Source organism: Coturnix japonica, chromosome 5 (genome assembly GCF_054131305.1).
Source record: "Coturnix japonica strain WE chromosome 5, WE-NBRP24, whole genome shotgun sequence".
Classification (NCBI taxonomy): Eukaryota; Metazoa; Chordata; class Aves; order Galliformes; family Phasianidae; genus Coturnix; species Coturnix japonica.
In genome coordinates, this window is record NC_140667.1 from 18,225,581 (window position 1) to 18,251,115 (window position 25,535).

Consider the following 25,535-nt stretch of genomic DNA (forward strand, 5'->3'; position numbering starts at 1 on the left):
TTTTCCTCATCAGCTCTCAAATTATTACAAGGACGCCAGCTTACATTTGAATGTGTCCACAGATGTAAATTCAAAGGCTACATAGGAGTTATTTACTGATGACCTCACCCTGCCTTGCTTTGATTAACAAACTTCAGCTAGTGAATATGTATTGGAAGTCACTTCAGGAAGTAAAAAATTTAAACTCCGAAACTGTTGATACTTGGATTTAGCTGACACCTACACAGTGCATCTCTCATCTTCAAAAAGACTCTGTGGACACAATGTCTGAGCTGCAATGTTTTATATTCCTCACCTCAACATGTGAAATCACAGTTAAATAAGCAATCTGAGGCAGCTGCAAGAGCAAAGCAACAAAAACATCATCATATTAAGGAGGACTTCACATCTTACTCTTCTATAATGTGACTGCGTTTGAAATTACCCATGAGAATATTGTGAAACATCAAGAGAACTGAAAAATCTTACAAACTAATGGTATTAAGAGAATATGTAAATAGCAGAGAGCAGCTTGTTGAGACCTGCATTCCTACAAAGTTAATTCAACAGACTTAATTATAATACTTTTCATTTCCTCCATGTTTTCCATTTCAAGACTGCTCCTTATAGAAACTGTAAGAAACATACTTCAAGGCTTCAGTCTCCAAGTTAAATTACTATCAGGAGTTAACCTAAGCTGGTTATTGCGGTTTAGCCTGGCATGCAGCTTAGCATCACATTCCCATCACTCAGAGCATCAGTGTGCTATTAACACTGTTTCAGTGGAAACCAGGACACTAGTCCTTTTAGAAAGGAGCAAAGTAGGTTATCTTCAGCTAGACTTTTGTATTTGAGAAATTATTTCACTTAAAGCTGTTTCAAGTTAGCTATGATAGTGTTTTTGACTGTGGTTTTTAAATTAATCCAGTAGTGCAGAGTAAGATGTTATTATGCTTTGTGTAAAACTAACTTCCGTGTTCCAAAAATGCAACTCCCACTATATATGTTACTGTTTAATTGTACAGACTTTGATCTGTTGGCAATAAATCATGAATAACAACAACTGACACAGTCAAGATTCACCTCCTCCAGCATTTTTGAGGAAAAGGTTATTTTGCACCTCAGGACTTGGAAGGCACGTTGCTACTTGCAGTGATTAGGTAATTATCAGATTACAGAAAAAGCAAGAAAGAAAATGTAAAAAAGCAATCTAAAAACCAATTATTCCAAATTCGCATTTGACATCTTGTTCAGATCTTAGTTTCCCCAAGAACACCTGCAATTTTTTATTTCCCTCCAACTGTCTTATCAGTAAACATCCTTACACTACTTTTGGTTCAGCAATAATTTGCAATGATCTTACCTCATTTTTCAGAGCTATTTCAGTTTGCTTATGATAGATATCAAGAAGCTCTTCAATAGAAGATCTGAAAAATACAGTAATTATTAAACACATCCACAAGAGCATAATAATCTTGGTCAGAAATTCAGCATTGACTTGATAATGAAAAAACCTATATAATATACCTTATATTAGGTTCTCTGAAAGGCTTTTCCACTTTGTAGAGGTGTTTGGTTAGGTCTATGGGTGTTCTGTCATCTTCTTCCTGCAGTAAAATATTATATATTGAGTACAGTTCCTATGTTTCTATGATTTATAATAATGTTTTAGGTATCTCATTGCTAATAACTGTGGAATAAAAGCAGAAAGATATGAAGTTATTATTCAAAAGTGAAAAGAAATTACTGACAGCCTCCAAAAGCTCACACTGAGACAGTGCAAAAGAAAAACAGCTACCAAGGGTCCAACTCTGTTCCTCCCTGTCTTTCTCTTCAATCATCAGATATATATCTAAAAAATTCAAAAACTGTCCTCAGCTTATATTTAACTCTGAAATCTGCTGCTTCCCTTTAAGGCCTTGAGTTTAGATGAAAAAACTTGTGCACTTTTTCTAGCTGCAGTAATTGGTCTTAAGATACATTATCCATGTTTGACATGCCCTTGGTAGAGGAGAACACACAATTCCCAACATCATACAGATTTACGGATTTGTTACCTACAAAAGAAGATTTCACTTGAGATCCATCACTTCTGATGCAAACTCTCAAACTCTATAAGATTAAATTGCTACTGCAGTTTAGGAGGTACTTACTGTTCGTGCCAGACCTCTGCAAATTTCAGTATGGGTCACAAGCTGCAGTTTAATTTCTGTATCCCATTTCCGACAGTTCTGAATATATTCATGGCTTCCTACACAGTGCTTACTGTTAAACAAATGAAAGCTATAGTTATTTACAACAAAAATATTCAGCGATTTTCAGAGAAATCACGTGGAAAATTTAAAGCAACCTAATGAGCTCAAAATAAGGAAGTGGTAAATCAGTCTCCATATCATACTGCTCAATCGGGGTTTACTTCAGAGGAAGTTTCAGTACACTGCTACAGATAGCAACATTTCTGCTAAAGTTCTGAACTACTCTGGTTAACATAGTAATGGTTATACAATGGTTAACATTAAAACATTCTAATCCAGAAAATGAATGGGGATTTGTCAGTCATTCACTTTGAAAAAACAACAGATTACTAGAAGTTATCAGTAGATTTTTTCCTGGTTATTGACATTTAAAGGACCTGAAAACTAAACCATCCATCTACAGAAATGCTTTACAAGACTGCATCTGAAAAACCTGTGCTCCACACAGCTGATAGCAGCTCAGAACAGATTTCTGGGAAGCTGTTGAGTCTGCTTTGTCCCACAGGAGCTCTAAAGACTTCTGATATTTGTACAAAATGTGTGTCTGCATTTTCAAGATTTCTACTTTCACGCATTTAATCATTAAAAACATATTTGCCAATAACTGTGCCATTAAAAAGTACGAAGTGAGCGAAAAAGAGTCTGCTTACTTCTGTAAAACTTCTTCTTGGCCACAGACTTTCAGGAAATAGCTGCCAATGTCCACTTCATTCAAGTCATCATGCACCCAGCAAAGTGCCTGCATTATTATAAGCTCAACAGGAGAGCTCACTGTTTAAAGAAATGACATCTAGAAGTTAAACAGAGATGCACTGCAAATGATCTAAGCATAATTCACTAACAAGTTGTAGTTGTCCTTGAATTATGTTTTTATACTTGTATAGAAGACTTTTTTGCCTCTATAAGCTCTCAAATTTCATTATTTAAAATCTCTTCTTGCTGTAAAGAAAGGCACACTATGAAACCTGCCTGTAGTTTCAGAAACAACTCTTTAAATTGGGGTACATTGTAGCCACTTGACAAGAAGTAAAAAAATCACTGAACTTAGAATACATTTTGCAGGAGTTTTTACACAAGAAAAGCATTTGAATTTATTTTCTAACAAGACGGTCTTAAACAGCAAAGATGACAAATGATTAAATGACTCCAGAGCTCTCTGAAGTTTAAAAACCATTATCCTAAAAGTTGATGACAGAACTTCCGTATTTGTACTGCTTTTGAGGAAATTAAAGCCAACTGTAGCAGAGAGAAATCGTACTGGAAATCTTTTCCCTTTTAATTTCACAGCAGCTTTCACAGCATGTAGATCAGATCTTAGTATGCATCACCAACCTTTTGCAAAACACAACTCTTAACTACCATAGCCTTTTTATCAGGTATCAAATATTTTGAAAGTAGATTTTCCTTTCTAACCAGCAAACACACAGCAAAAGAAATAACCCCAGTCAAGCCTCATATTCACTCTCCCTACAGGCGCCAGCAATCACCACAGAAAGAAAAGACAGATACGTTTTAACACAGAAAGTCTATTTAAAAAACATTCCTTATGCCTCCCTACCTACTTTCTGATCACCTTTGAATCATCTGCCAATAATGTCAAAGTTACTCAAAGTTCCCTAAGAAACACTACAGAGAAGCATTTATTTTTTTCAGCAGTACCCTCAGTTTTCCTTTTTTCCATTGACCTAAACTCCTGAATTTTCTTACTTTTAATATAAGAGATGCTACTACTATGGTGGATTCACAGCTAAATTCAAGCCATATTTTCCATAAGAATACAAGTGCTTCCTCTCATTAACAGATGACTTACTATAAGCACAGTGATATTTGGTAGCCCATGAAGAATGCGAATAGCTTGACAGCAAGTAACAGTAAGTAAGAACTCAGAAAGACTGACTTCAGCAGAAAATATGATGGATGATGGAATGAAAAGGTGCAGTAACATCTTACACCTTAAGTGCTGTAGTCAGATTCTGTTGCTTAAGGTCTGTCAGTCTTGTGATGCATTACAAACTAACATTACTACCTTTTTATCCCTTCTATCTTACTGAAAGAGGCTCATTTCTTTCTGACATATGACTGCTCAGGTAGATTTGTACTTCCCTGTAAAGTCTAATAAACAGAACCAAAAGGTATATAGGTATATCCAAATGAACTCTGAAGTTGACCTGTTTCCTTCCCTGTACACTGTCATAAGAACACTGAAAAGCGACAGTTCTATCCGAGCGGGACTGAAAGCCATCATGAAGCTGCTCCAGCATTGTGAAGTGAAAATATACAAGAATTTACCAAGAAAAGCTGGACTTAAAGGAAGAGGGCAGCTTTAAATACACCTATTTCTAAGTCGCAGTATATCCTATAGGTGCTTGTTAGATGTCTACAGATGCTACGGAGGAAAGATTCAAAGTTAATGGTGATGTCTCAGCATGAGGAAAAAAAGGATGTCAGCAGGCAGTACAAAGAACGAACACATGTGGGGCTAGAAACCACATTCCCAGGTTTCACTGAACAAAGAAACAAAGGGCCAAAGCTATAACATCCTTTTACATTACTAAAACCTTTTGTAGGAAAGGATTAAGCCTGTAATATTACTGAAGTGCAGACTTACAGATAAACAGCACAAGCCCTTCCTAGGCTACACTTAAGAGAGGAGAATTAAATCAATGCAGAATAACTGTAAGGTTCAGCAGATTAACATTAAATGAAAATATTTATGCATTGGGAGCTTCTTTTCCAGTAGAGCTTCTAGGTCAAGGGAACAGTAGAGCAGTTTCATATCTTTTGAGAACAGCCAGTTCTACGCTTCCAAAGAGAAGTGAATGATAAGAAGCGCTGCAGCACAGACATACTGCCAGGTGACTGGGCCTGGGAATGGGAGCTCTCACCAAGCCTAAGAGATTACAGAAATGTACAGACTAAGCTCTAAGCTGTTCTTGAGCTAATTTCTTATCAGCAGCAGCTATTTAATCACCAAGAACTCACATAAGTCAATGGCATCCAAAGTTACAGCCTTAATACAGATCTGCTGTGCAGTGTTGACTGCACAGAGAATATGAATTTATGTGCAAGGACAAGGCAAGCCTCTAAATCCCATCCCAAACTAATATGCTTCATTACCCATGAACTGGGCTGGCTACTTGAAGTACAGCAAGCCAGCAGCATTTTGACACATGTAGACAAGCATACATTAATCTCATGATAGCTAGAAAAATTTTAGCATTTACTCTTATTTCCCAACAGCAATTTGCCTGAATTTTCAGGTAACCTGAAATAGCTTTGAGTATTCTAACAAACATTTGAATAAAAAAATGTATAAAAGTTCAGAATCTGTTTCCCCACCCTTCTCTTCCAAATTATCATAAAGTAGGTCAAACTCTTGAGAAGTTGTATTAACATTCCCAGCCGTGGATAGAACAGTGCTTCTGGTTTGGTTGGTTTTCTTGTTCAAAACTGTTCCAATTTGTCAGCTTCTAAATATTTTCTGATGGAGTTAGTGACCCACATCTAGGTTCATCCATCAGCTAACTTTCCCACATTCACTGCAAGCAATCCCTGTAACTGAAACCCAAGGATTATAAGACCTTAAAAAGCCACTGGCCTAGACCAAATATGCAGACTCAATCCACCACTCTAAGTCTTACCAAGCAAATTCCAGTTCAAAAAGTAGAAACATACCATCACATGTAAAAGTTACTGGCTGCTGGAATCCTTTGATTTCTATAGAAACCTTGATACTGGCACTCTCCCCAGTTATATTTCTTTGCAGCATGATTGGACTCAGCACAAAGCCTGGATTTGATTGCTGATTAGCGTAAGGAAACTTGGTCCTCAATCTGTAAATAGAAAAAGTTTATGAAGCATTGCAATGGATATGTTTATGACTAAAGCAAAAGAACACGATAATAACCACAAGCCAGAGCAGTAAAGAACACTTATTGCTCGCTCTTACCTAAACCACGTATACAAAAGCATTCTATTTTTTCTACTCTCAACAGAATGCTGCCCACAGTAATTATATACTAGTAGTCAGAGGGGGGAAAAGAACGAGATTAAAGTTAGGCACGTTTTCCATGTAGCTTATGGGATTAAAAACTAATCCACAACACTTGCCTACAATTGAGTTGAAACACAGAGCAAATTCCTCCATGTACAGAAGACTACAAAACTCCTTTACATGTTTGAAATTCTGGATGTCTAATCTGAACTTCTGAGCAGTTTCCAAACTCTGGAAGTCAAGAGAGGCTTGAAATTAAGGGAAAGGCTTTTCTTTAGGACACAAACATTATTAACATGTTCACCTTGTAAGAAACACAGCCATTTGATACCTGCTTTTTACTTTCTACTATTTAACCTGAACAAAATAATTTAGCTATCCATTAATGTTAAGGCAGCATTATAGGAGATTATGAGCAGAAGTCATCCACAGCAATCACCTGCTTCATTATCTTGCCTCCTGACAAGAATATGAGTGAGGAGAAAAAAAGGATCTCTTTATTTATGCAGCCATAAGTTCAGAAGCATTTTAAGTGCTGGGTCTTGAGAGAAAGGGCAGCAATTAAATGTAACTAGAAACTGTTCTAATAAGCCTGCTTTATTTTGAAAGATTTGTCAGTGTTGTCAGCAAATTGTACATGACATCTCATTGGTTTTATGAAGTTTGCATTTCACTTCATAAACACTCCTGTTTTTCAAAGTAGTTATTAACCAACAAATTCAAAGACCTCTAACTTCCTATTTTTTTTTACTGGATTTTGAATGGGTGAGGCAAGACTACTTGTTTGTCTTTTTCTAGGAAGAAATTGCAGCAGTAAGTAAAAATAACAGAAGGAACACCAAGTTATCAAGTTCCATCTTCTTTGGTTCCATGCATGAGAAATTTCACCACCTGATCAAAGCAGGAAAAACACAGGGGATTTCGTTTGTTTTTGTTAGCTTTTTTCTATAGAGTTCAAGTGGTAGAAGAGATATAAAAGAGCGCTTAAGGTTTAAAAGACACATAGATGACGGGATTTGCTGAAGTCCATCAGTAAAGGAAAAGACTGAGTTATTTCAAAAGCATTTGTACTGAAAAACAGAAGGAGATAAAGATATAATGGAGATGCAGAAAATACTTCAAGGTTAAAAATAAAAAGCTTTGAAAAACCAAGGAAAAAACAGTGAGAGGAAAGTGACTAAGAAAAGTCACAGGATCAGAAGAATAAAAAGGAGGCTTCTTACTACTGAGCACCCTAAGGATTTTGCTGCATTTTTGAATATCACGATAAAAACAAGAAAAACTGGGATAACCAAAGGGAAAAGAAAGCATATAAAAAGTCTACTTCATCAAGAAAAAAAAAAAAACCAACAGCAGTAGTCCTCCTGACTATACGTGTTTCCAATACAAAAGCAGTAATGAGTTTTTTAGCTTTTTTTTCTTCTTCTGAACACTACTTCCAGTAATTTCTTACTTTGTAACTGCTTGAGAAAAAGCTGACAGTTCTTGATTCTGCCCTTCAATTTCTCGGAGAAGCACATTTTCTGTCAGCGTGCCAGTGGTCCCATTGTCTTTCTGCAACTCAAAGATAATACAGTATTTAAATAGCTGCAAACACATTCCTGGAGCCTACAAAGCCACATGCAGTACACAGAATTTCAGACAACTGAGTTTTATTATCAGTTTTATGTCTATTTATATAAGGGGAAACATGTGCATCACTACCAAGTTGAAAAACATTCACTGAACCAGAGACTTCTTCAAAGAAAGTAATTTATTTATCTGACAGCATCAATATTAGTTAAGAATAAGCTACAAGTGTAACAGCTCCTGGGCTCTCAGCAGTGAGCACTGACATTGGGCATCTGGCCAGATCCTGCTGAACGTGATGAGGAGGGCAAATTGCTTTTTTTTTCCCCTCCATTTGAACCATTCAACCTTCAGTATGGAGTCCCACAAAATCCATTACACATCAAATCTATGACTACCTCCACCTACAAAGCAGGACAAGATAAACATATGCTTAAAGCAGCATTCAGAATGCAAACTCGGAACTAATCCCACGGTAGCAAATTTGTGCTGTTTTGATCTCTTATGTCCCCAGCACTCCCCACCACACCCAATAATGCAAGCCACCTTCCTTCCAAGTATCCAGCCCAAAAACAATTGCAAAAAGTGACCTGTACTTTGAAAAAATAAACCCCGTAGCAAACAGAGCTTTCCTGTTGTTATTACAAGTGCAATAGTTTTGAATACAACCTTGTTTCTGCTCCAATTCACGTACATACAATACACAAAATAGCCATACATGCCTGTGCGAGCTGGAACAGGCAGCAGGGTTGAGGTAGAGCTAACCACTCACAGCCCAGCACTCAACAGCAGCTTGAAGCACTTGTGGAACTCCATGCAGCTGCTTCAAAGAATAAGCTGATCCTGAGGAACCTGGCCTAGACGCACTGAACACTTAGAGGATGATGCCTTCCAGACAATTCTTCTGCATCCAGCGCTTTTGCAACGCATATAGGAACATTACAGAAATCCAACCACAGGTCCAGAATGAAAGCAGAGCATGCTACTGTCTTTCTGAAAGTCATCGCAATCATTTCTTCACAGTTGAAACAGAGAAGAACTACTTATCCAGTATGTGGGTTGTTTGTTAGTAGCTGAGCATCTCATTTAATTAGATCGTGTCAGGTACAACCTGACAATGTAGACAAATCAGACTGAGAAAGAGACAAATGTGAGACAAATATAGAGCTAAGATCCTTTCCTATTGGTGCTCATTTTAATTAAATTAAAATGATGAAGTATTACAGCATTAACTTTGAAGGGAAAATAAATACACACCCAATGTTTGTAACCTGAACTGCATTTAACTCTACTTATTTCAGCAAAAATGTCAGTTTTATGAACACTGATCAGTTCTGATAAATTCTTTGCAGCTGTGGATTATCCAGAGGAAGCTGGAAAGCCACAAGACCCAGAAAGAGACTGATGAACAGGTACCTTAAGTCCAGAAAGCTTCATTCTAACCCCTCAGACAAGTTCTATCACACAAAATTACTTCTGATCAGTTGCATAAAACCTGCTGACAAGCCTGCATTATTCTTTCTACAACATGAATTCTTTAAACGGTCACACAATAGCAACAACAAAGTCCTACAAGGAACAGGAAGCTACAAACAAAGCGAAAGGTAAACACCTTTGATAAGGAGTCAACCAGCTGCTGGTGAGAACTCACCACAAAAATCCCTTGTTACACTGTGTGACACTTTCAAGTTACAAGTAACAAAATTTACAGGATAGTGGGATGTTAAACTCAGACAAGTATAGAAAACTACAAGCCAGCTGTTCACCCCAGCTAAATTTGCCTACGAACTGAAACAACGAGCCAAGAAAAGAAGTTTTATTTGGTCATCCAGTTGATCTGAGTATTCGAATGTGGATTCGAATGAGAAGAAAAAGTGAAGGTTATACAAATATGTTTTGCTGGGAATTACTTCCTAGTGTGACACGAAGAACATGAAATACCTACTTGTTTTTTTAGTTAAATTTCACTACTCGGTTTTGATCATTCTTCAGAAGATGATTTCAAGAGGACAAGCTCTGATGAAGTAAGAATTTATTTAACACACATTGGACTAATTAGGTGAGTGACTGGGTTCTCAGGCTACAAGGGAGATCTGAATTTCTTTACCTTCTAGGTGAGCCAATTTAAGAGGTGTAAGCACTTGCAGTCACAGGAAATAACTTGTAAGGAAGGGCACGTCAGGCCAAAACAAATAAACAGCTGTCCGAGAAAAATGCCTCATATTCAGCAGCACAGCCTACAAAAATAGAAGTGGTCTGCAAATACAACTTCTCTCAACATTCGATACAAGCTGTTCAGTACGCTACCAAAAGGCAAATTGAATTGGACCCCACAAGAACATAAAGTCAAAAGACTTCAGCTTCAACTTCTAGGGAAGACAGCATATAACATAGGACAAACTGATGATTTTACCTCTGCTTTCAGAAAGGAGAGAGATGAACACCAAAGTATTTAAAGGGGATGCACAGATACTTTACTGAATATAAAACAGAACTCAAATCCTTCTATTGATTCAAGGGATTAAAAATAACATCATGGAATCGAAATTATCACTGGAAAATCTTACTAATAGTTTTGTCTGAAGGAGCAGTGAACTAAGAGGTGATTCAGAAAAAGTGATTCATTCATACTGGTAAGGTGCAAGACTCCAGGAAATACTCTGAAGGAAATGTATTGCTGGAAGTCAATGGGATAAAGTACACAAAAACTGCCAGAAATAGGAGTGAAATAGCTCAGATTCATACTATGCAAGATGAAATGTTATTTATACAACAAATGTAAGTGTGCAAAGGACAAGCAACAGCAACATGTTAAGTGGAAGTATATCAATCTGAGACACTTGTGCTTAGACAAGAAGCAGAAACATCCCAGCTTTAGAACATCAGGTAACCTTATAATAGAGGCTAGAATATGGAATATTACACCAAAGGCAGGAACACAGGTAGGAAGTAAATCACAAGCTTACAGTTGGGCATCCGCTGCCATAAACTAAGAACTTGTCTTCTAACGAAAATGAGAGGACTAACAATGACAGCAAAGGACTAGAATAGCCTCTAAATTGAGGCTATTATATCTAAAAGAGTTAGAAAATAAAGCACGTGAAGGCAGAGTCTGAGCATTTTATGAACTGGGTTTTCTGCAAATAGCATGGGAGTGGATCTAATCAGCAAGAAAGACCCTTCTAAATTCTGATTCTTCAGAGAACCCCGGAATTCACAGAAAAAACAGACTGCACTCAGCAACAATCAGTCAAATACTACTCTGCACACAGCACATCAGAAGCACCAACCAATACAAACGGTCAGTATTAACACTGCAACCAACTAAACATCACTGGAAGACAAACAATGCACACCAGTGGATAAACCGACAAACTGAAGAAGCAAACTGCTGAAGAGCCCGAATTTACCTGCCTCTCCAGACAAACACTAGCGAATAACTGAGCTCAGATATCACAGCTTAACACTGGAAAGAGGAACAGGAAAAGAAAAAGGAAGTTAGATCCAAGATCTTCACACACTATTTTAAAAATAATGATGCAGAAAAGAAGTAAAGGATTATTTTTTCCTTTAAGCTTTTTTTTTTGTTTGTTTCTTCTTCCTAGGCCATCAAATAGACGTGTGCCAGAACACTGACAACTAGCCCAGAAAAACAGGAAATGCTCCACAGTTGTGGCCAGAAATTCCACCTTAATGGAAATTCAGGCATAAAGAATCAGCCTCACAAATATTCCTTTTTTTGGGGGTGGGGGTGGAATGACCCAGCGGGGCGAGGACTGAGGAATTAAGGAGCAATTTGGAAAGCATTCTTGACTGATAACAGTTAGTTTTACAGCTTGTCCCTTTTCTGTTAAAAACACCTAGGAAGACAATACATCAGATTTGAAACAGCTGCAATTCTGAGTCACCAAGGTGAACAAATCTTTTAATCCCAGCCTCCAGCCAGTCTCTACAAATGTGATTTTCCTGAGACCACCTTGCCAGGGTGGAGATTTTTCCACTGAAAACTTTCCCAGTCTCTGTACTCTGTCTGCAAAATAAATAAATATAAATATATATATATATATATATATAAATAATTTTAAAATGCACCAGTCTTCATATTCACTTCACAGTGAATGACCGATATTTTATGAAGTTACATCATTAAGGAATGTCATGAAAAGAGGAATTTAAAAATACAGGAAAAGCTACATAACCTACACTCACTTTCCAGACTTCTACTGGGCAAGGGCAGGATGTACTTAATTACTCCGATGATACAGCCAATAAAGTCATGATCGCACGCTGTACAGCTTAGTTTCAATAGAAACTATGCATATGCTTTGGGTCCAAAAGGATGAGCATCATAACTAAAGGATCCATTGACACTTTTCCCCTGAATTTTCACTGAGATTGTGGTCCTAGAGCAGAGATGAGCCTTTTGCTCTGCATGAGGCAATTAACATCCCACAAAGACAGTTTTCCAGCACAAAAACATGGTGTTTCTGACCTATCAACACAAAGAATCCCACCTTCAAGAACAGCGTATCTATCTACAAGTTTTGGTTACCATCTTTTTAGCATTCCACCATTAAAGAGGGTGGAGGAATGGTCTACCAAAAGAGAATTAACAGTGATCCTGTGAAAGACTCAAGGGAGAGCAGAAAATCATTTTGAATACAGCAACTTTTTTTTCTTTAAGAAGAAAAAAAACAAAAGCAGGGAGGTTCAAATATAAGGTGAAAACAGCACTTTTCAGAGCCTGAGATAGAGCCGGCTCAAGATGAAAGCTGTCAACATCTACCCCACCACCTTTAGTTTGTAGCCCTGTTTGATTTCCTCGGGAGTTTAAGTATTTATCAACATGATCTAAATAGTTAATTGCTGTAAAGGTTATTTTTATTTCTCTTCTGTAATGCGCAGGAAAACTGCAGTTTCCTTGCTAAATTTGGAAAGATAACAGAGTAGCATTTACTTTAGACTTAGCTTAGGACTAATGTTCAAGTTTTTAAAAATACTGGTGAAGCACGCATGTGTCAGTAACATCACATTATCTGGACAAGTCAGGAAGTATCTCACAGACAGATGCTAAAGTGTCCTTAAATACTGTGACTAATCATTATCCTTATACCACTACTTAACATCCTTATACCACTACTTAACAATATTGATTTACACACCTGTGATGTTTGGCCTTGTGACTTCCCAATCTGAGTTGTTCTCATGTTTAAGGACTGGCTCCTCGTAACGGTTGCTCCAGAAGACTTCCCATTTATTTTTCTTTCCAGATGACAAGTTACCAACAGCTTCTCCTCTAGTAGCACAGCATCCCATGGATCTTCAGCTGTCATACTGGATGCCATCTCTCCACGATCCTCTGCCTTATAAAAAGTCTCCATGCTATCCACTTTTGGTTTACTGAGGGGATCCAAATCTAACCAGTCAAATTTACTGATGTCTCTGCATTTTTCTGAGGTTGGTAGGCTGGAAACTGCAGACTTTATAGCAGTCATCTCTAAGTCTGTGCTTGACTTTCCATTTCTCAGAAATTCTGAGGTGCTTGCGATTTTGTCAAATACTTTTGCCAATTCTGGTGTAAGTACTGGAGGATATATAGGTAGGCTTCCTTGTGGATGGAAAGGTGTAGTAGCTGCCAGTGGATATGAAATGTATTGCGACTGCCTTGGAAGACCAAAATAAATAGGTTCTCTAGAGTGATAAGAGGACATACTCGGATGGAATCCATTCTGAAATACACCAGTCTGTTTTATATAAGAAGCTGAGGGGTAAACAGGAGGTAAAGTGCATGTCACAGGTGCTGGTATCCCAGGTGTCCACTGTCCTCTCTGACCAGTCGGCCCAATATAAAATTGTGAAGACAGAGATGGACTCAAAATAGGAGTTACTGGTAACGCAGGTACTTTACGAGTTTCAAAACTGTCATCCAGCAGCAGTTTCTCCAGTTCAGCATGAGTAAGCTTCTCTATGTCAATGGTACTTAGTTTATCTTCCATTCTCTTGGCATCAGACTCAGGAAACACCATGAGATCATGCTCCTGTTTGCTATGTGTCTGTGCTTTTTGCCCAGTGCTGCTTAAAGAATGAGAAGTTTGTTTATTACCAGCTATGCCTCTTTCTTTCTGCATCTTAGCTAATGCCTCAGCTTCCATCTGCAATGCCTCCTCTTTGTCCACGTCTTTTGACCTTGCAGTTGCAAAAGAAGGTGATGAACGCTGCTTAAATCCATTGCTACTGGATAACTGGGCCATACCGCGAGGGCAAATGTCCATTTAACGAAGCAACAAATCCCTTGTACTGCTAGGTTACCCTTGGCTTCAGAATTGTTTCAGCAGCTCTGGAAAGGAAATGAAACATTAGAAAAAGCATAAAAGAAATCATATGCAGAGAACTACTAAGCCACATACCACCAAATTACAAGGTTGCAACCATCCTTCAGAAACCTACAGCATAAATTTTTAAAGACCACAATTTTTTTTTAAACACAACTTAAAGAGAAGCCGCACAATTACATTCACAGGCCAAGCATTCCACAAGACCCACTTGCTTTTCTTATTGGTACTTACGGGTTGGTAGAGTAAGCGCTTTTGTTTATTTTTGTGCCATTAAACCTTAGACTGAAAAAGATGTATTTGGGTACCTAATGAGCTTCACATTTGAAGCAATTCTTCACACTTAACCAGTTTCAGAGTGAAAAAAAAAAAGATTATTTCTGATTTTTTTTTCCTGGAAACTGTAGATTCTAGCATTGATAAAGCACACAATCTAGAGGCCTTTCAGTTTACTTCAACATATTAGAGAAATGACAGCCCTAGCAAACTGATAACTGTACCACAATTACGATGGCCATGAAGAAAGGAATAAGAAAAGAACAAACAGCTGAAGAACCTCACTTCCTTTGGATTTTACTTTACCCACCTAAGCACAGAATTAGCACTTACAAAATGTCATTTAGTGGACAAGCGCAAAAGATTACTCAAGTACAGCTTCTCATTAAGTAATTCTTTTAACAGCCCCTTGAAGGAAGTGTCACTCACTTATGTAAGGGAAGAAACTCTGGAAGGTTACTTTTGCATAAGGCCATTGCCAAGAAAATGACATCTTGCATTCCTTCAATTCCAATCTTGTGCTTGGTACTATTATACTGCTTCCTGCATTCACCACAATATCTGTGCCTCTATATTAAGATAATCTTACAACAGAAGAACCGTGCTGGTTTTCCGCATTATTTCTACAGCTTTTAAGTACAGTTGGGATAGAGCTGACTCCAGGAGATAAGCTGTCCTCCAGCAACAGCTAGTTGCATATCAAGTAGCAAGATAAAAATCATGAATAATGGGTTTCTGCTAGGAGGGTTATGTAAACAGCAATCCTCATCTAAACACAGTTTCACTGAACTACATGTGCCCTTTGGATGCAAATCATCATGGGTTTAAGTCATGCAACAATCTACAAATGAAAAAAAAAGTATCTGTATAAAGTAATATGTAGTATATTTCATAATTATTAAATATATAGATACTGTCTTTCACACCAATCAGACATCCTTTTCCTCCTTGAATCAGAGCAGAGATATGTGGCTTCAGACAAACTGACTGTAATTCTGTCAACAGGCTACAGACAGCAAGATTCTTAACTCAATTCTAACAGATTCTTTAAATTCCTGAAGACTCCGGCCAAGTTTTTGTTTGACCTACATCGTTTCAATGACTATACTATGAAGGATAGACATATTTATAAAATATTCTATATTTCAGCTAAGCCTGAAAACAAATTCAGGTCAAAAATCAAGATTAAACCAGAACTGATGTTGTAGGTACCATAAGACTTCAAGGAAAAGTAGCTTTTTTTCCCCTTCTACCAGATGTTCCCCCTTCTTCTATTTTAAATGAAGCCTGTTTCAGTAAGAAGTCAGATAACATTTATAACATCTCAACCCATAACAAAAAGAAGACAAACAAGCAGAAAGATATTTGTATCTGTAATGTCTACAACATGCTCCTAGGTCAAAAACAGTGAATTCCCTTAGGAAATAGGAATATTTGAGTGCAAAGCACTGAAAGGCATACCTCAAATTGAACATATGCCACTGGCAGCTCAAGAATACAATGTTTTTCTGACCTTAGTTCGACTAAATCCCAAAGTACTATCAGACAACTCAGTTGCTTATCATCAACTTAATTAAAAGCTACCATCACCCTTCCACATCAATGTGTTATACCTCTTAGGTATAAGCCAGGCAAGGAGAGGTTTATTCTGGCTTTAAAAAGAACCCTGCAATGATTTAAATGAGAGAATTCCTAAACACAGAGCTACCACCTAGTATAAGAAAGAAAGAAAATCAAAACAAAACAGCAGGCAAGTTAGCTACAGCATTAAATTTACTTACATGATGAATGATAGTAAATGTAACTTCTCTATTAAAACCTAAAACCTGACTTTTTAATAGCTCTGTTAAGAAGTGTTAAGGCCCCTATGTACAGCGTATCTCAAAATCAACGCCGTGCTAAAGAAACACTTCGTGCTTCTGAAGTTTCTGCTCTTTTGTATGTTTTGTATGAAAAGTGCTGATTAACAAAGCAGGAGGAACACAACACTGCTGGGCTACTCTGCCATCAGGGCAGGTTTCAACCCAGACTACAGCACAGCTGCAGACTTCAGCAACATTCACTTATTTCCTATCCTCCCACTAACACAAGTCTCTCTCCATCTTCTCAAGATGTATTTTATAAATGGTCTAAGCCCACTAGCCACAGACAACATTCTAATGAGAAGCTTAATATGCTTTACACCAGCTACTCAGACTGCCTGGATATCTAAGCAGGATTTAATCTCTTCATTAGCTTCCAGCTGGTTAAGATTGCCACGTCAAATTTCTAGAAGCAAGAACACCCTGTTCTTCCCAGTTTATGAAGTTCTCTCGGTAATTCCTACCTGGCTTTTCCAAGGAGCTGCAGCACAGAGTGCCTCAGGATTCTCAATAGCAGCTGGACCTCTTCCCTTTTGCCTGAATTTTATTCAAACAAATGGAAATAGGATCACACTTGCTAAGATAGCTGAAAACTATTTGGACAACAACTCTGAAGGTTATCGGTGCATCCTGGTACCCACTGATAACAGCAGCAGTGAGAACAAGTGATTTTTCTGAAGGAGAAAAGACGCTGAGATTACATGGCCTTCAAAGTAACCATATATAAACCAAAAAACAATAATTTGGGCTCCTTATGAACCAGGAAGCCTTATTTTTCTACTGAAAATCTCCATGCTTGCCAAGTAGCTTCTTCCTCTCAAGAAGCTTCTGCTTAAGTGAACCATGCCCGCAGGTAAAGGCGTGCTGCTCTGTGCTCAAACATGGCTTGTATTTAAGTCCTGACCTCCAACACTTCTAAAACAGTGTATAAATTTGCCTGCAGTTTTTCAACAGTTCAAAACTAAGAGCATTTGATAACTTCACAATAGTTTTTGCAAAACCTCATCCTGCATGCCAGTTTCAAACAATACATTCACATGAGAAAAGATCAGAAGCTCCCTAGAATTAAAGGTCGCTAAAAAAAAAAGGGCAAGCCTACCTTGTAATGTTAACTACACCGCAGCAGTCAACATAGTCATTTAAAAAGATGAGCTCCACTTTGAACTTTTGGATTTGCAGCCACCTAAACTCAAAGGCAGACTAGAAGCAAAATTTAAACTTGTTCGACACCCACAAAGAGAAGGGATAAAGTAAGGAACCACCCAACCACTCTGAAGGTTTCAGTTCTAAGCACAGATGAGGGAAAAAGAGCAACCAGAACCATCAGTGGCTGTACCCTGAGAAATCAGCAGAGCTCTGCAACAGCTGAAGGCATATACAGAGCTCTGAGGAATATCTATGAATAACAGAATGACCCGGGTTGGAAGGGACCTCAAGGATCATGTAGTTCCAACCCCCCTGCCTGGCAGGGCCATCAAACATACACATTTACTAGATCAGGTTGCCCAGGGCCCTGTCCAACCTGGTCTTGAACACCTCCAAGGACGGGGCATCCACAACCTCCCTGGGCAGCCTGTTCCAGGGCCTAACCACTCTCCTAGTGAAGAACTTCCCCCTAACATCCAACCTAAATCTTCCCTCTTTTAACCTGAAACCATTTCCCTGTGTCCTGCTATTGTCAGTCCTTTCCAAGAGTTTACTCCCCTCCTGGGAGTAAGTTCCCTTCAGGTATTGAAAGGCTGCAATGAGGTCATCCCGCAACCTTCTCTTCCCCAGGCTGAACAAACCCAACTCCCTCAGCCTGTCCTCATAGGGGAGGTGCTCCAGCCCCCTGATCATTTTCGTGGCCCTCCTCTGGACCCTTTCCAAAATCTCCATGTCTTTGTCAGACTATGAAGTCAGACTGTTCTCTTCAACTACTGTGCACTAATCTAAGCAACAATTTAAAAACAAGCTCCCAGCAGTTGATCACCTTCAAAGGCACATTTCTCTTTCCAAATACATAAAGAATCAGACAAACACCTCAAATACAATATTTTCTGAGAGTATCTGATCAGATGCGGTAGGGCAGAAACCCACAGACCTCTTCCTCTGACTCGAGTCATTCAGTTTCCCTAAACACAGCACTTCCTTAATGGTGATTTAGAACACACACGTTTACAAGTACTCAAATGTATTCAGATACTCAGAGTGTGAAGTTCACTTACTCAGTCAAGTATCTGCATACTGCCGTGTCATTTTATTTAATACAGCAATGCTCATTAATCAGAATTTCAAAGGAGCCAAGTGCTCCTTTTAAGAGAGAGGCGGGAAGATGTCTGGCAATCTCCTTCAGATCAAAGCCTCTACACAGGACTGAAATTCATTTCAAGAACATTTTCATTTATGGAGACTTGCATAAAAATGAAACATCTACATACACACTGCTCCAGCATTCATACAAAACTGAACCATGAAGCCATTTTTCCTAATGCGAAACATACAGACTTTTGGTAAGAATCACCACGAGAATGAACATATGGGACATTACGTCTCTACCATGACAGAGATTAATCTCAATAGGTTTCCTATGTAAATGAACAGGGAACGTCCTTATTAGAAACAAATCCTGCCACCTCAAGCAGAGGTAATCGCACCATCTGCTCGTGGACACGTTATTCCTCCACTTAAGCTGAGCTGCACAAACATTTTCTTCTCAAAAAGCAAAAGTATGACAATAAGGCTTTTAGCATTCTATTTATAGTCTGTTCTAGTGCTAAACAAGCACAGAGTTCATCCTATTTGTATTGCATTCTTCAGAAACACGTTACAGCTATTGCACATGGGTGCACAAATTCCCTTGAGTTCCAGCACTAAATACAGAAGCAACGATAACATGTCAGACCGCTTCCTGCCTTCCTTATAAAGCCTTCAAGCAGTTTCCTCAAAACAAGAGCAGTATCCACAAGAACTCCCTGAGGTTATTTTGCCATTAACTAAAGCAGATTTAAAGCATCTTTCTACTATTGAATGACAGCAAACTTAAGAATTAGCAGAGTGGCAGAGACAGCAGCAGTTCTACAGAATGGCAGGGTAAACTTCAGCAAAATAAGACAGTAATACACTATGGAAAGTACTAATCGCCTGGAAAAGAATTCATACCAACACGTTTGCCACAGCAGGAAAACTCCTTACCAAGAAAAAGCACAGGAACTTTGATGTTCAAAAGCCCTCTGTTCTAGCCAGATGCGTTCACAGATTGCTAGGAAGTGAGAAAAGGAACAGATATTTCATCAAATTAAGTAAATCAGATGAGTTACTTACAGACTTGTAGTGCGGGCACTTTGGAGGGGGTGGGGGGAAGCAATGGGAAGGAAGTATGACAAAATGTTAACTGGGAAGAGATTCTGACAGTATGATCGCTATGCATGAAGTGGCTGAAAACAGAGGATACAGCAAAAAGCAGAGAAATCAGCCCTGCAATGCTTGAGAGAACAAAGGCTTTATTCTGCTCCACGTACACACAGCAGCTAACATACCAGATATTTTAATTCTTGAATATGCATTAAACTGGGCTGCCAACGTTTATCCCTCCCATGCATCTAATAGCATAATGGTCTCTAGGAACACTAAAAATGAGGGAAAAAAACAGATTCTTGTGTGACAGGCTGCACATCAAGCAAGTCTTTGGTATTAAGTGGTTTTCCATGCTTGTCCTGAGCTTGAATTATTCCCTTTTCCATGGTCATTCTCCACAAAGTATGTGAACTGTTTGTTTGTTAGAAAGACTTTCATAGTCAAATAAACAACCTAAGCAGTAAGTAGAAAATCAGATTGATTTGTCTCTTGAAAAAAATCAACAACAAAACAACCACCAACAACAAAAAGAAAAACAAAACCCACCTCTTTCTACTGCTTTAAATTTGGAAGAACTTACATGCTGCAGATACGCCTGATACTAAATGTAAATTATTGCAAATAAACCAGAAAGAAACATTCTTCGATTTACTGACAGATGTGCAAGTTCTGGAACAGACAAGACGTGCAGCTTCTAAAAACACCATTCGTTCCAAGTGTTTCAATAAGGTGTAGATGCGTAGCCAGAAAGGTCAGGATCTGCACCTCTTCATTTCAATTTTAAAAACTCATTTCCATCCAGAAAGTACAATTTCATCACAAAGCTTCTGATTTTAACAGCTAAATAAGAATAGGGTTTTTCTAATACTAGAATAGGAAGCCTCCAGGAATGCTTTGAAGTCTTTCAACATTGGCAACTAATATCTTGGAAAACAAACAAACAGAAAACAGTATCAGCTGTTTCAATGTGTATGAGAACACTTTAGAGCTCGCCTACTTTGGTCAGTTATCATCCGTAGGACTCTGCAGAAGACTCTAGACACAGCATCTCTTGTCAGATCGTTCAATTGGGATTTTTGACCAATGTTCCCAGACAGCATTTCCAAGAAAGCACCCATCACGGTCTCCCAGACAAACGCCAACACAGGCGGCTCTAGCAACCCACAGATGTTTTTCATGGCCACAATACATTCTTCCCCTTCCTGAACCAGCAGCTTGCACCCCTAGCCACCACAAGCCACTCCAGCAGTGGATGTAGATACACACAGATTAGGTACAGCAAGTTTGTGAGCTTCTTTGGCACATCTATGCTGTTACACTCCCCCTTTCTGAAATTCTGAACCCAATTACCATTTCAGTTGTCTACTAAAGAGATAAAGATCTTAATTAAATTCCACCAGGCTGCATAAAATCAAGCAACTCAAGGCAGCCAATAGCGGCGCCACAGCTGAAGAAAGTAGTAACATGAACTTACATTATTGGACATGGCAGATTTATTACTGGAAGAATCTTTATAAAAACTTGAATCATGTCATGCTGTCCTTAAAGCTGAGGACACAGATCAACAGGAAACTCAACATCAATTTTGTCAGCTGTAAAACTGAAATTTCTATCTCCGTATTTCACCCCATTTTGTTCTCACTCTCTAACACTACACCTGCAATTCTGTTCCTGCACAGCACTTCATGGATGCAGATACCAGAAAAAGCAATCATGAAACTGATGGCATCCCAGGCTGTTTCACTCCACTGCACTTAGTCCAGACTTTTTCCATCCCTTACAGCCAAGCCTATTACCAGCATTGTTAGACAAAGGCTAAGAATTTTGGTTCTGTTGCAATGTTTCTTCTTACAGAATAATGTTTTCATATCCACTCCTGTTTAAGAACTTTTATATGGTTTCTTCTGCTTTTCAACCACCCCTAAAGTTGTGCTTTTCTCCAGATCACACATATAATTCACGCACTTTTCCCATCAATCTCTCTTTTCAAAGTACACTTGAAAACCCATGTATAATGAGAAATACACCACACAGAATCAATATTAGCTACTGCTTTAGGGCATGGCTTCTTTTTAAGCAATGCCAGTGCCCCCAAATAACTCGATTCCCATCTGAATAATTCAGTCAGTAATCCAAAATTTGCAAAATAATTTCCCTTTAAAATGTCACATATATACAATCATAGAAAAAGACAGTCTGGACAGGACCTCAGAGGGGGTCCAGCCCAACCTCTCGCTCAAAGCAGAGTCAGTTCTAATAAGTAATTACATGTCCACAGCTACAGCAGAGGAATATATTCATTGACATGCTGCTGTGAGGACAGTGCTTCACATTTGCACCACTTTTACTCACTTTTAATATTGTTGCGTTAGTCAAAAAATAAACAGGTCCATCCTAGAGTAACTTATGCACTAACTGCGGACACAGAGTTCCTGTCCTGTTCCAACTCTGAACAGTATGCACCTTTAACATAACAAAAAGTAGAACAGTAGAATATGGAGAAGACCATGCCATCACTGTTCTAGTGTGGATTTACCTCTGCAGTGCTGTACTGGTACCAGGATACCAGTCTAACCAAATGCAACTCTGCTGCAGGAGCCAAATTACTTCTGCCACTTGCTTCAGCAGACAAGCTTCCCCGCAGGCAGGGAACTTGCACAGTTTCAGTTACAACTGGCTGATGCTTCTCAGTCACCAACCTGGTATGTCTGAAAGTATTAAACAGTTGTTGATTACTGACCAAGCCAACGCACTGTTTACATAGACCTCTTAGCTGTACATACTAAAATGCTTCTAAGATGTACTGAGTTAGTTATTCTTAAAAACAAAAAAATAAAAGCAAGACTCTACACTGGTAGGTAGAAAGGTGACGGGATGGTTATATTGTGTCAGACAACAAGTTTACCTCATCCTTGTCTCTATGGGTAGCTTCAGAAGTGCACGAGAACAAGGCAAGCACATAACAACTTTTCCTCAAAATAATCTTCCAGTTTCCACTAATTAGCAGCTCAAACGCTTCCTGAATCCTGAGATAACTTTTCTAATATTTAACACCCAAGTTGGATTTTACCTCCAGGAATCTGTTGAGTTGCACACTGGCCTCAAGTAAACTCGGCAGCACCTTGTACTTTGCTGCTGCAATGACAACCTAAGCAAAGGGTGCATCAGTCAGCACTCACCTGTTCTTGACGTGTCTGCTAAAACTACCGACATCAGTGGCAACACTGCAGCGACCAGCTACCACTCAGTGCACACTGAATTAGTTCATCGAGGTCAGCACGCAGCAAGGAGTTTCTGGATCTGAGCTGGCACCGGTCTCAACACAGATATCTAAAGGTCCTCATGTGCTACTGCAGGCTTCCCAGCTTTTTCTTTTTTAAATGGATCAATGTGACATTATAATGCCAAGAAACTGAAAAGTATAAGCTACATGAAATGTGCAGACACACTTCCTCTCTCTATTCCAAAGTCTCTGTGAAAGCATTCCCGAGTGACTACCACTTGGAACAAGCTGAACTTACTCTGCAGTACGTAAGTGCAGATTGCAATTCTACTAAGAAGCACAGATAAAAGTAATATTTCCCATGACTTTTCTTTAATGTGAACTTTGAGGAAGATACTTTCCTCTAAATCACTTATAGAACAAATGAGATTTATACATCACTGGCATGCTTAGAAACATTTCCTCCTTCGCCTACTTGCCTGGTCTGGAAACAACTTCTGCATTCTTCTGAAGAAACTGACAATGCTGCAGCCTTCCCATGTACAAAGGGGCTGAATGAATGCTGTATGAGATAGATGACTGACGTTACTGGGCACTGCTGATAAAAACTGAACTCTGGTTCTGGTAAGTAATTACACATCTGCAGTTACGGCAGAGGAATATATTTACATATTGCTGCAAAGCCAACACTTCACATTTGTGCTACTTTTGCTCATTTTTAATTGCTGCATTAGTCAAAAAATAAATCCATCCTCGTGTAACTTCTGCACTAACTGTGAACACTAAGAGGCAATCATCACTCGCAGTCTCAAAAGCAGAATATCTTTACCTCAGTGTCATGCAGGTTGATCTCAAAACAACATAGGATACGTGATGCTTACAGCATGCTACCAATCAATGCTGCTTTATTGGTTTTTCTTAAAGCTCCCACAGGACAACCTTCAGATTGATCAGGACCAAAAAGACACACAATATGCAGCCCTTCTCTAATTACATTCAAACTCTTGATAGCATCAGTTTTCTAACTAGTCCTATACTGGCCTAGTTTTAGCCCCAAACCAAAACCTAACATGATAATAAATCCCAAACATCACCCCAGCATATTTATGTTTGTAAGCAAGATTTGAATTCAAATTTCTTCAGCTAGACAGCAGGAACAAATCCATAATAGCAGTATATGATTAAAGAATACCAGAAGCTGCAATTTCACACAGTTTGAGATGTATGAAACAGGAGAACACACCTTCAGAAAGAAATCATTTACTTGGCATTTCGAAAGGTGTCATTTCCTACTCAAGGCACTCAATTTCCCTTGTTGCTGTATAGAGCATCAAAGAAGATTAAAAAACAAAACAAAACAAACCAGTAAGATCACCAATGTATGCTTATATACACTGGTTAACTGTACTGACAAGCCTTTATATACCCTGTTCATGACATAACATGAACCATAACAACATCCCAAAAGAGGAATCTCAAGTTTCTGAACCAGGAGTACTACTACACTGTGGTTATGGTTAAGTAGGTCACATTTATTTTATAGAACTAACAGGAAAAAAGTAGGCTGTTTGGGTTTTTTATTTGTTTTTTTCCCTTTCCTGAGATCTGTGTATTTTTATTTTTTTTAATTCAACTGCCTTTATAGAACGGATTCTCAAACACAACGCAACATCAACGAGGGCCAGCCTCTAATTTATTCAGCAGAAGGCTGCAACTTCAAACATTTGTTACTTGGCTTCTCTCCCCTGCACTTTCTCCCGCTGGCTTTACCTTCTATGCAACTTCCTCTTACAGTCCACCTATTCTCAGCACTTTCGCTACAACTTGTTTCTGATTTGTTATGAACCCGGTGGACGCCGCATCCTGTGCCAGCAGCCGCAGCCCATCAGCCCGTGCCGGGTATCCTCTCCTCCCGCAGCACAAAGGCAGTTTTCCCAGGCCCACTCGCAGCGCTGAGGCGCTGGAGGAGAGGGGCCAGGCCCCGGGAGCCGCAGACCCCACGGGCAGCGCGCTGCCGGCGGTTACTTCGCTCCCCCGCCCGCCTCCTCCCTTTGGGATACTTCACAGACCATCCATCCCCACCACCCGCGCACAACAAACTCTTACAAACACTGCTGAGCTTCTCTTCCACCCTCAGTTCCGTCCCAAAGTAACACAACACAAGCAGCCGACGAGAACTGTTACCCGAGGGCACCGGACTCGCGCTCCCGGTACCAGAGGAGCCCCCTCCCGCCCCGACCGCTGTCACCCCCCGCTGTCCGCCCGCGGGAGGCCCCGCGCTCACGGGGACACCGGCTCCGTCCGCACCGCCGCAGGGCCCTGCACACGGGGCAGCGCCGCCGGCCGCGCTCACACCCGGCGGGACAGCGGGCAGCGCCGCGCCGAGGCCGAGGGTCGCGGCGCCACGACCCCCGAGCAGCGAGAGGACGCCGGCGGGAGGGCGCGGAGCGGAGCCGCGTCCCAACACCCACCTCACAGCGCCGGCGCCCCGCGGCCATTCCGCTTCCTGCCCCCCGCCGGCCGGCTGCTGCAGGCTGCTGCTGGCTGCTCCGCACCCGCTCGTCGCCCCCCTCTCCTCTCCTCTCCTCTCCTCTCCCCTCGCCGCGCCGCCGCCACCGCGCGCCCACTTCCGGCCCCGGCCCCCACCGCTGTCGCGCAGCAGGGGCGGGGAGAGGGGAGGGGATTCGCCGTAAGGAGATGGGCGGGGAG

The 25,535-nt window shown here is 39.8% G+C and overlaps 1 protein-coding gene across 3 annotated transcripts in view; it reads right to left on the reverse strand.

Annotated features, from left to right (window-relative positions):
- The window catches only part of PIK3C2A (phosphatidylinositol-4-phosphate 3-kinase catalytic subunit type 2 alpha), a 47,050-nt gene extending 21,550 nt beyond the window's left edge, over positions 1-25,500 (reverse strand). Inside the window, exons 1-8 of one of the 3 annotated variants that reach the window (XM_032444741.2) lie at positions 25,298-25,500; positions 12,960-14,134; positions 7,682-7,782; positions 5,910-6,067; positions 2,885-3,005; positions 2,133-2,244; positions 1,507-1,586; positions 1,343-1,406 (exon numbers count right to left, since the gene is read on the reverse strand). In XM_032444741.2, the coding sequence (XP_032300632.2) occupies positions 1,343-1,406; positions 1,507-1,586; positions 2,133-2,244; positions 2,885-3,005; positions 5,910-6,067; positions 7,682-7,782; positions 12,960-14,069 (1,746 nt within the window). In that variant the 5' untranslated portion in view covers positions 14,070-14,134; positions 25,298-25,500. Of the gene's footprint in view, positions 1-1,342; positions 1,407-1,506; positions 1,587-2,132; positions 2,245-2,884; positions 3,006-5,909; positions 6,068-7,681; positions 7,783-12,959; positions 14,135-25,297 lie in introns of those variants that run through there. The other 2 variants (XM_085548517.1, XM_085548518.1) reach the window with 2 other exon arrangements.
- Between the last annotated feature and the right edge of the window lie 35 nt (positions 25,501-25,535).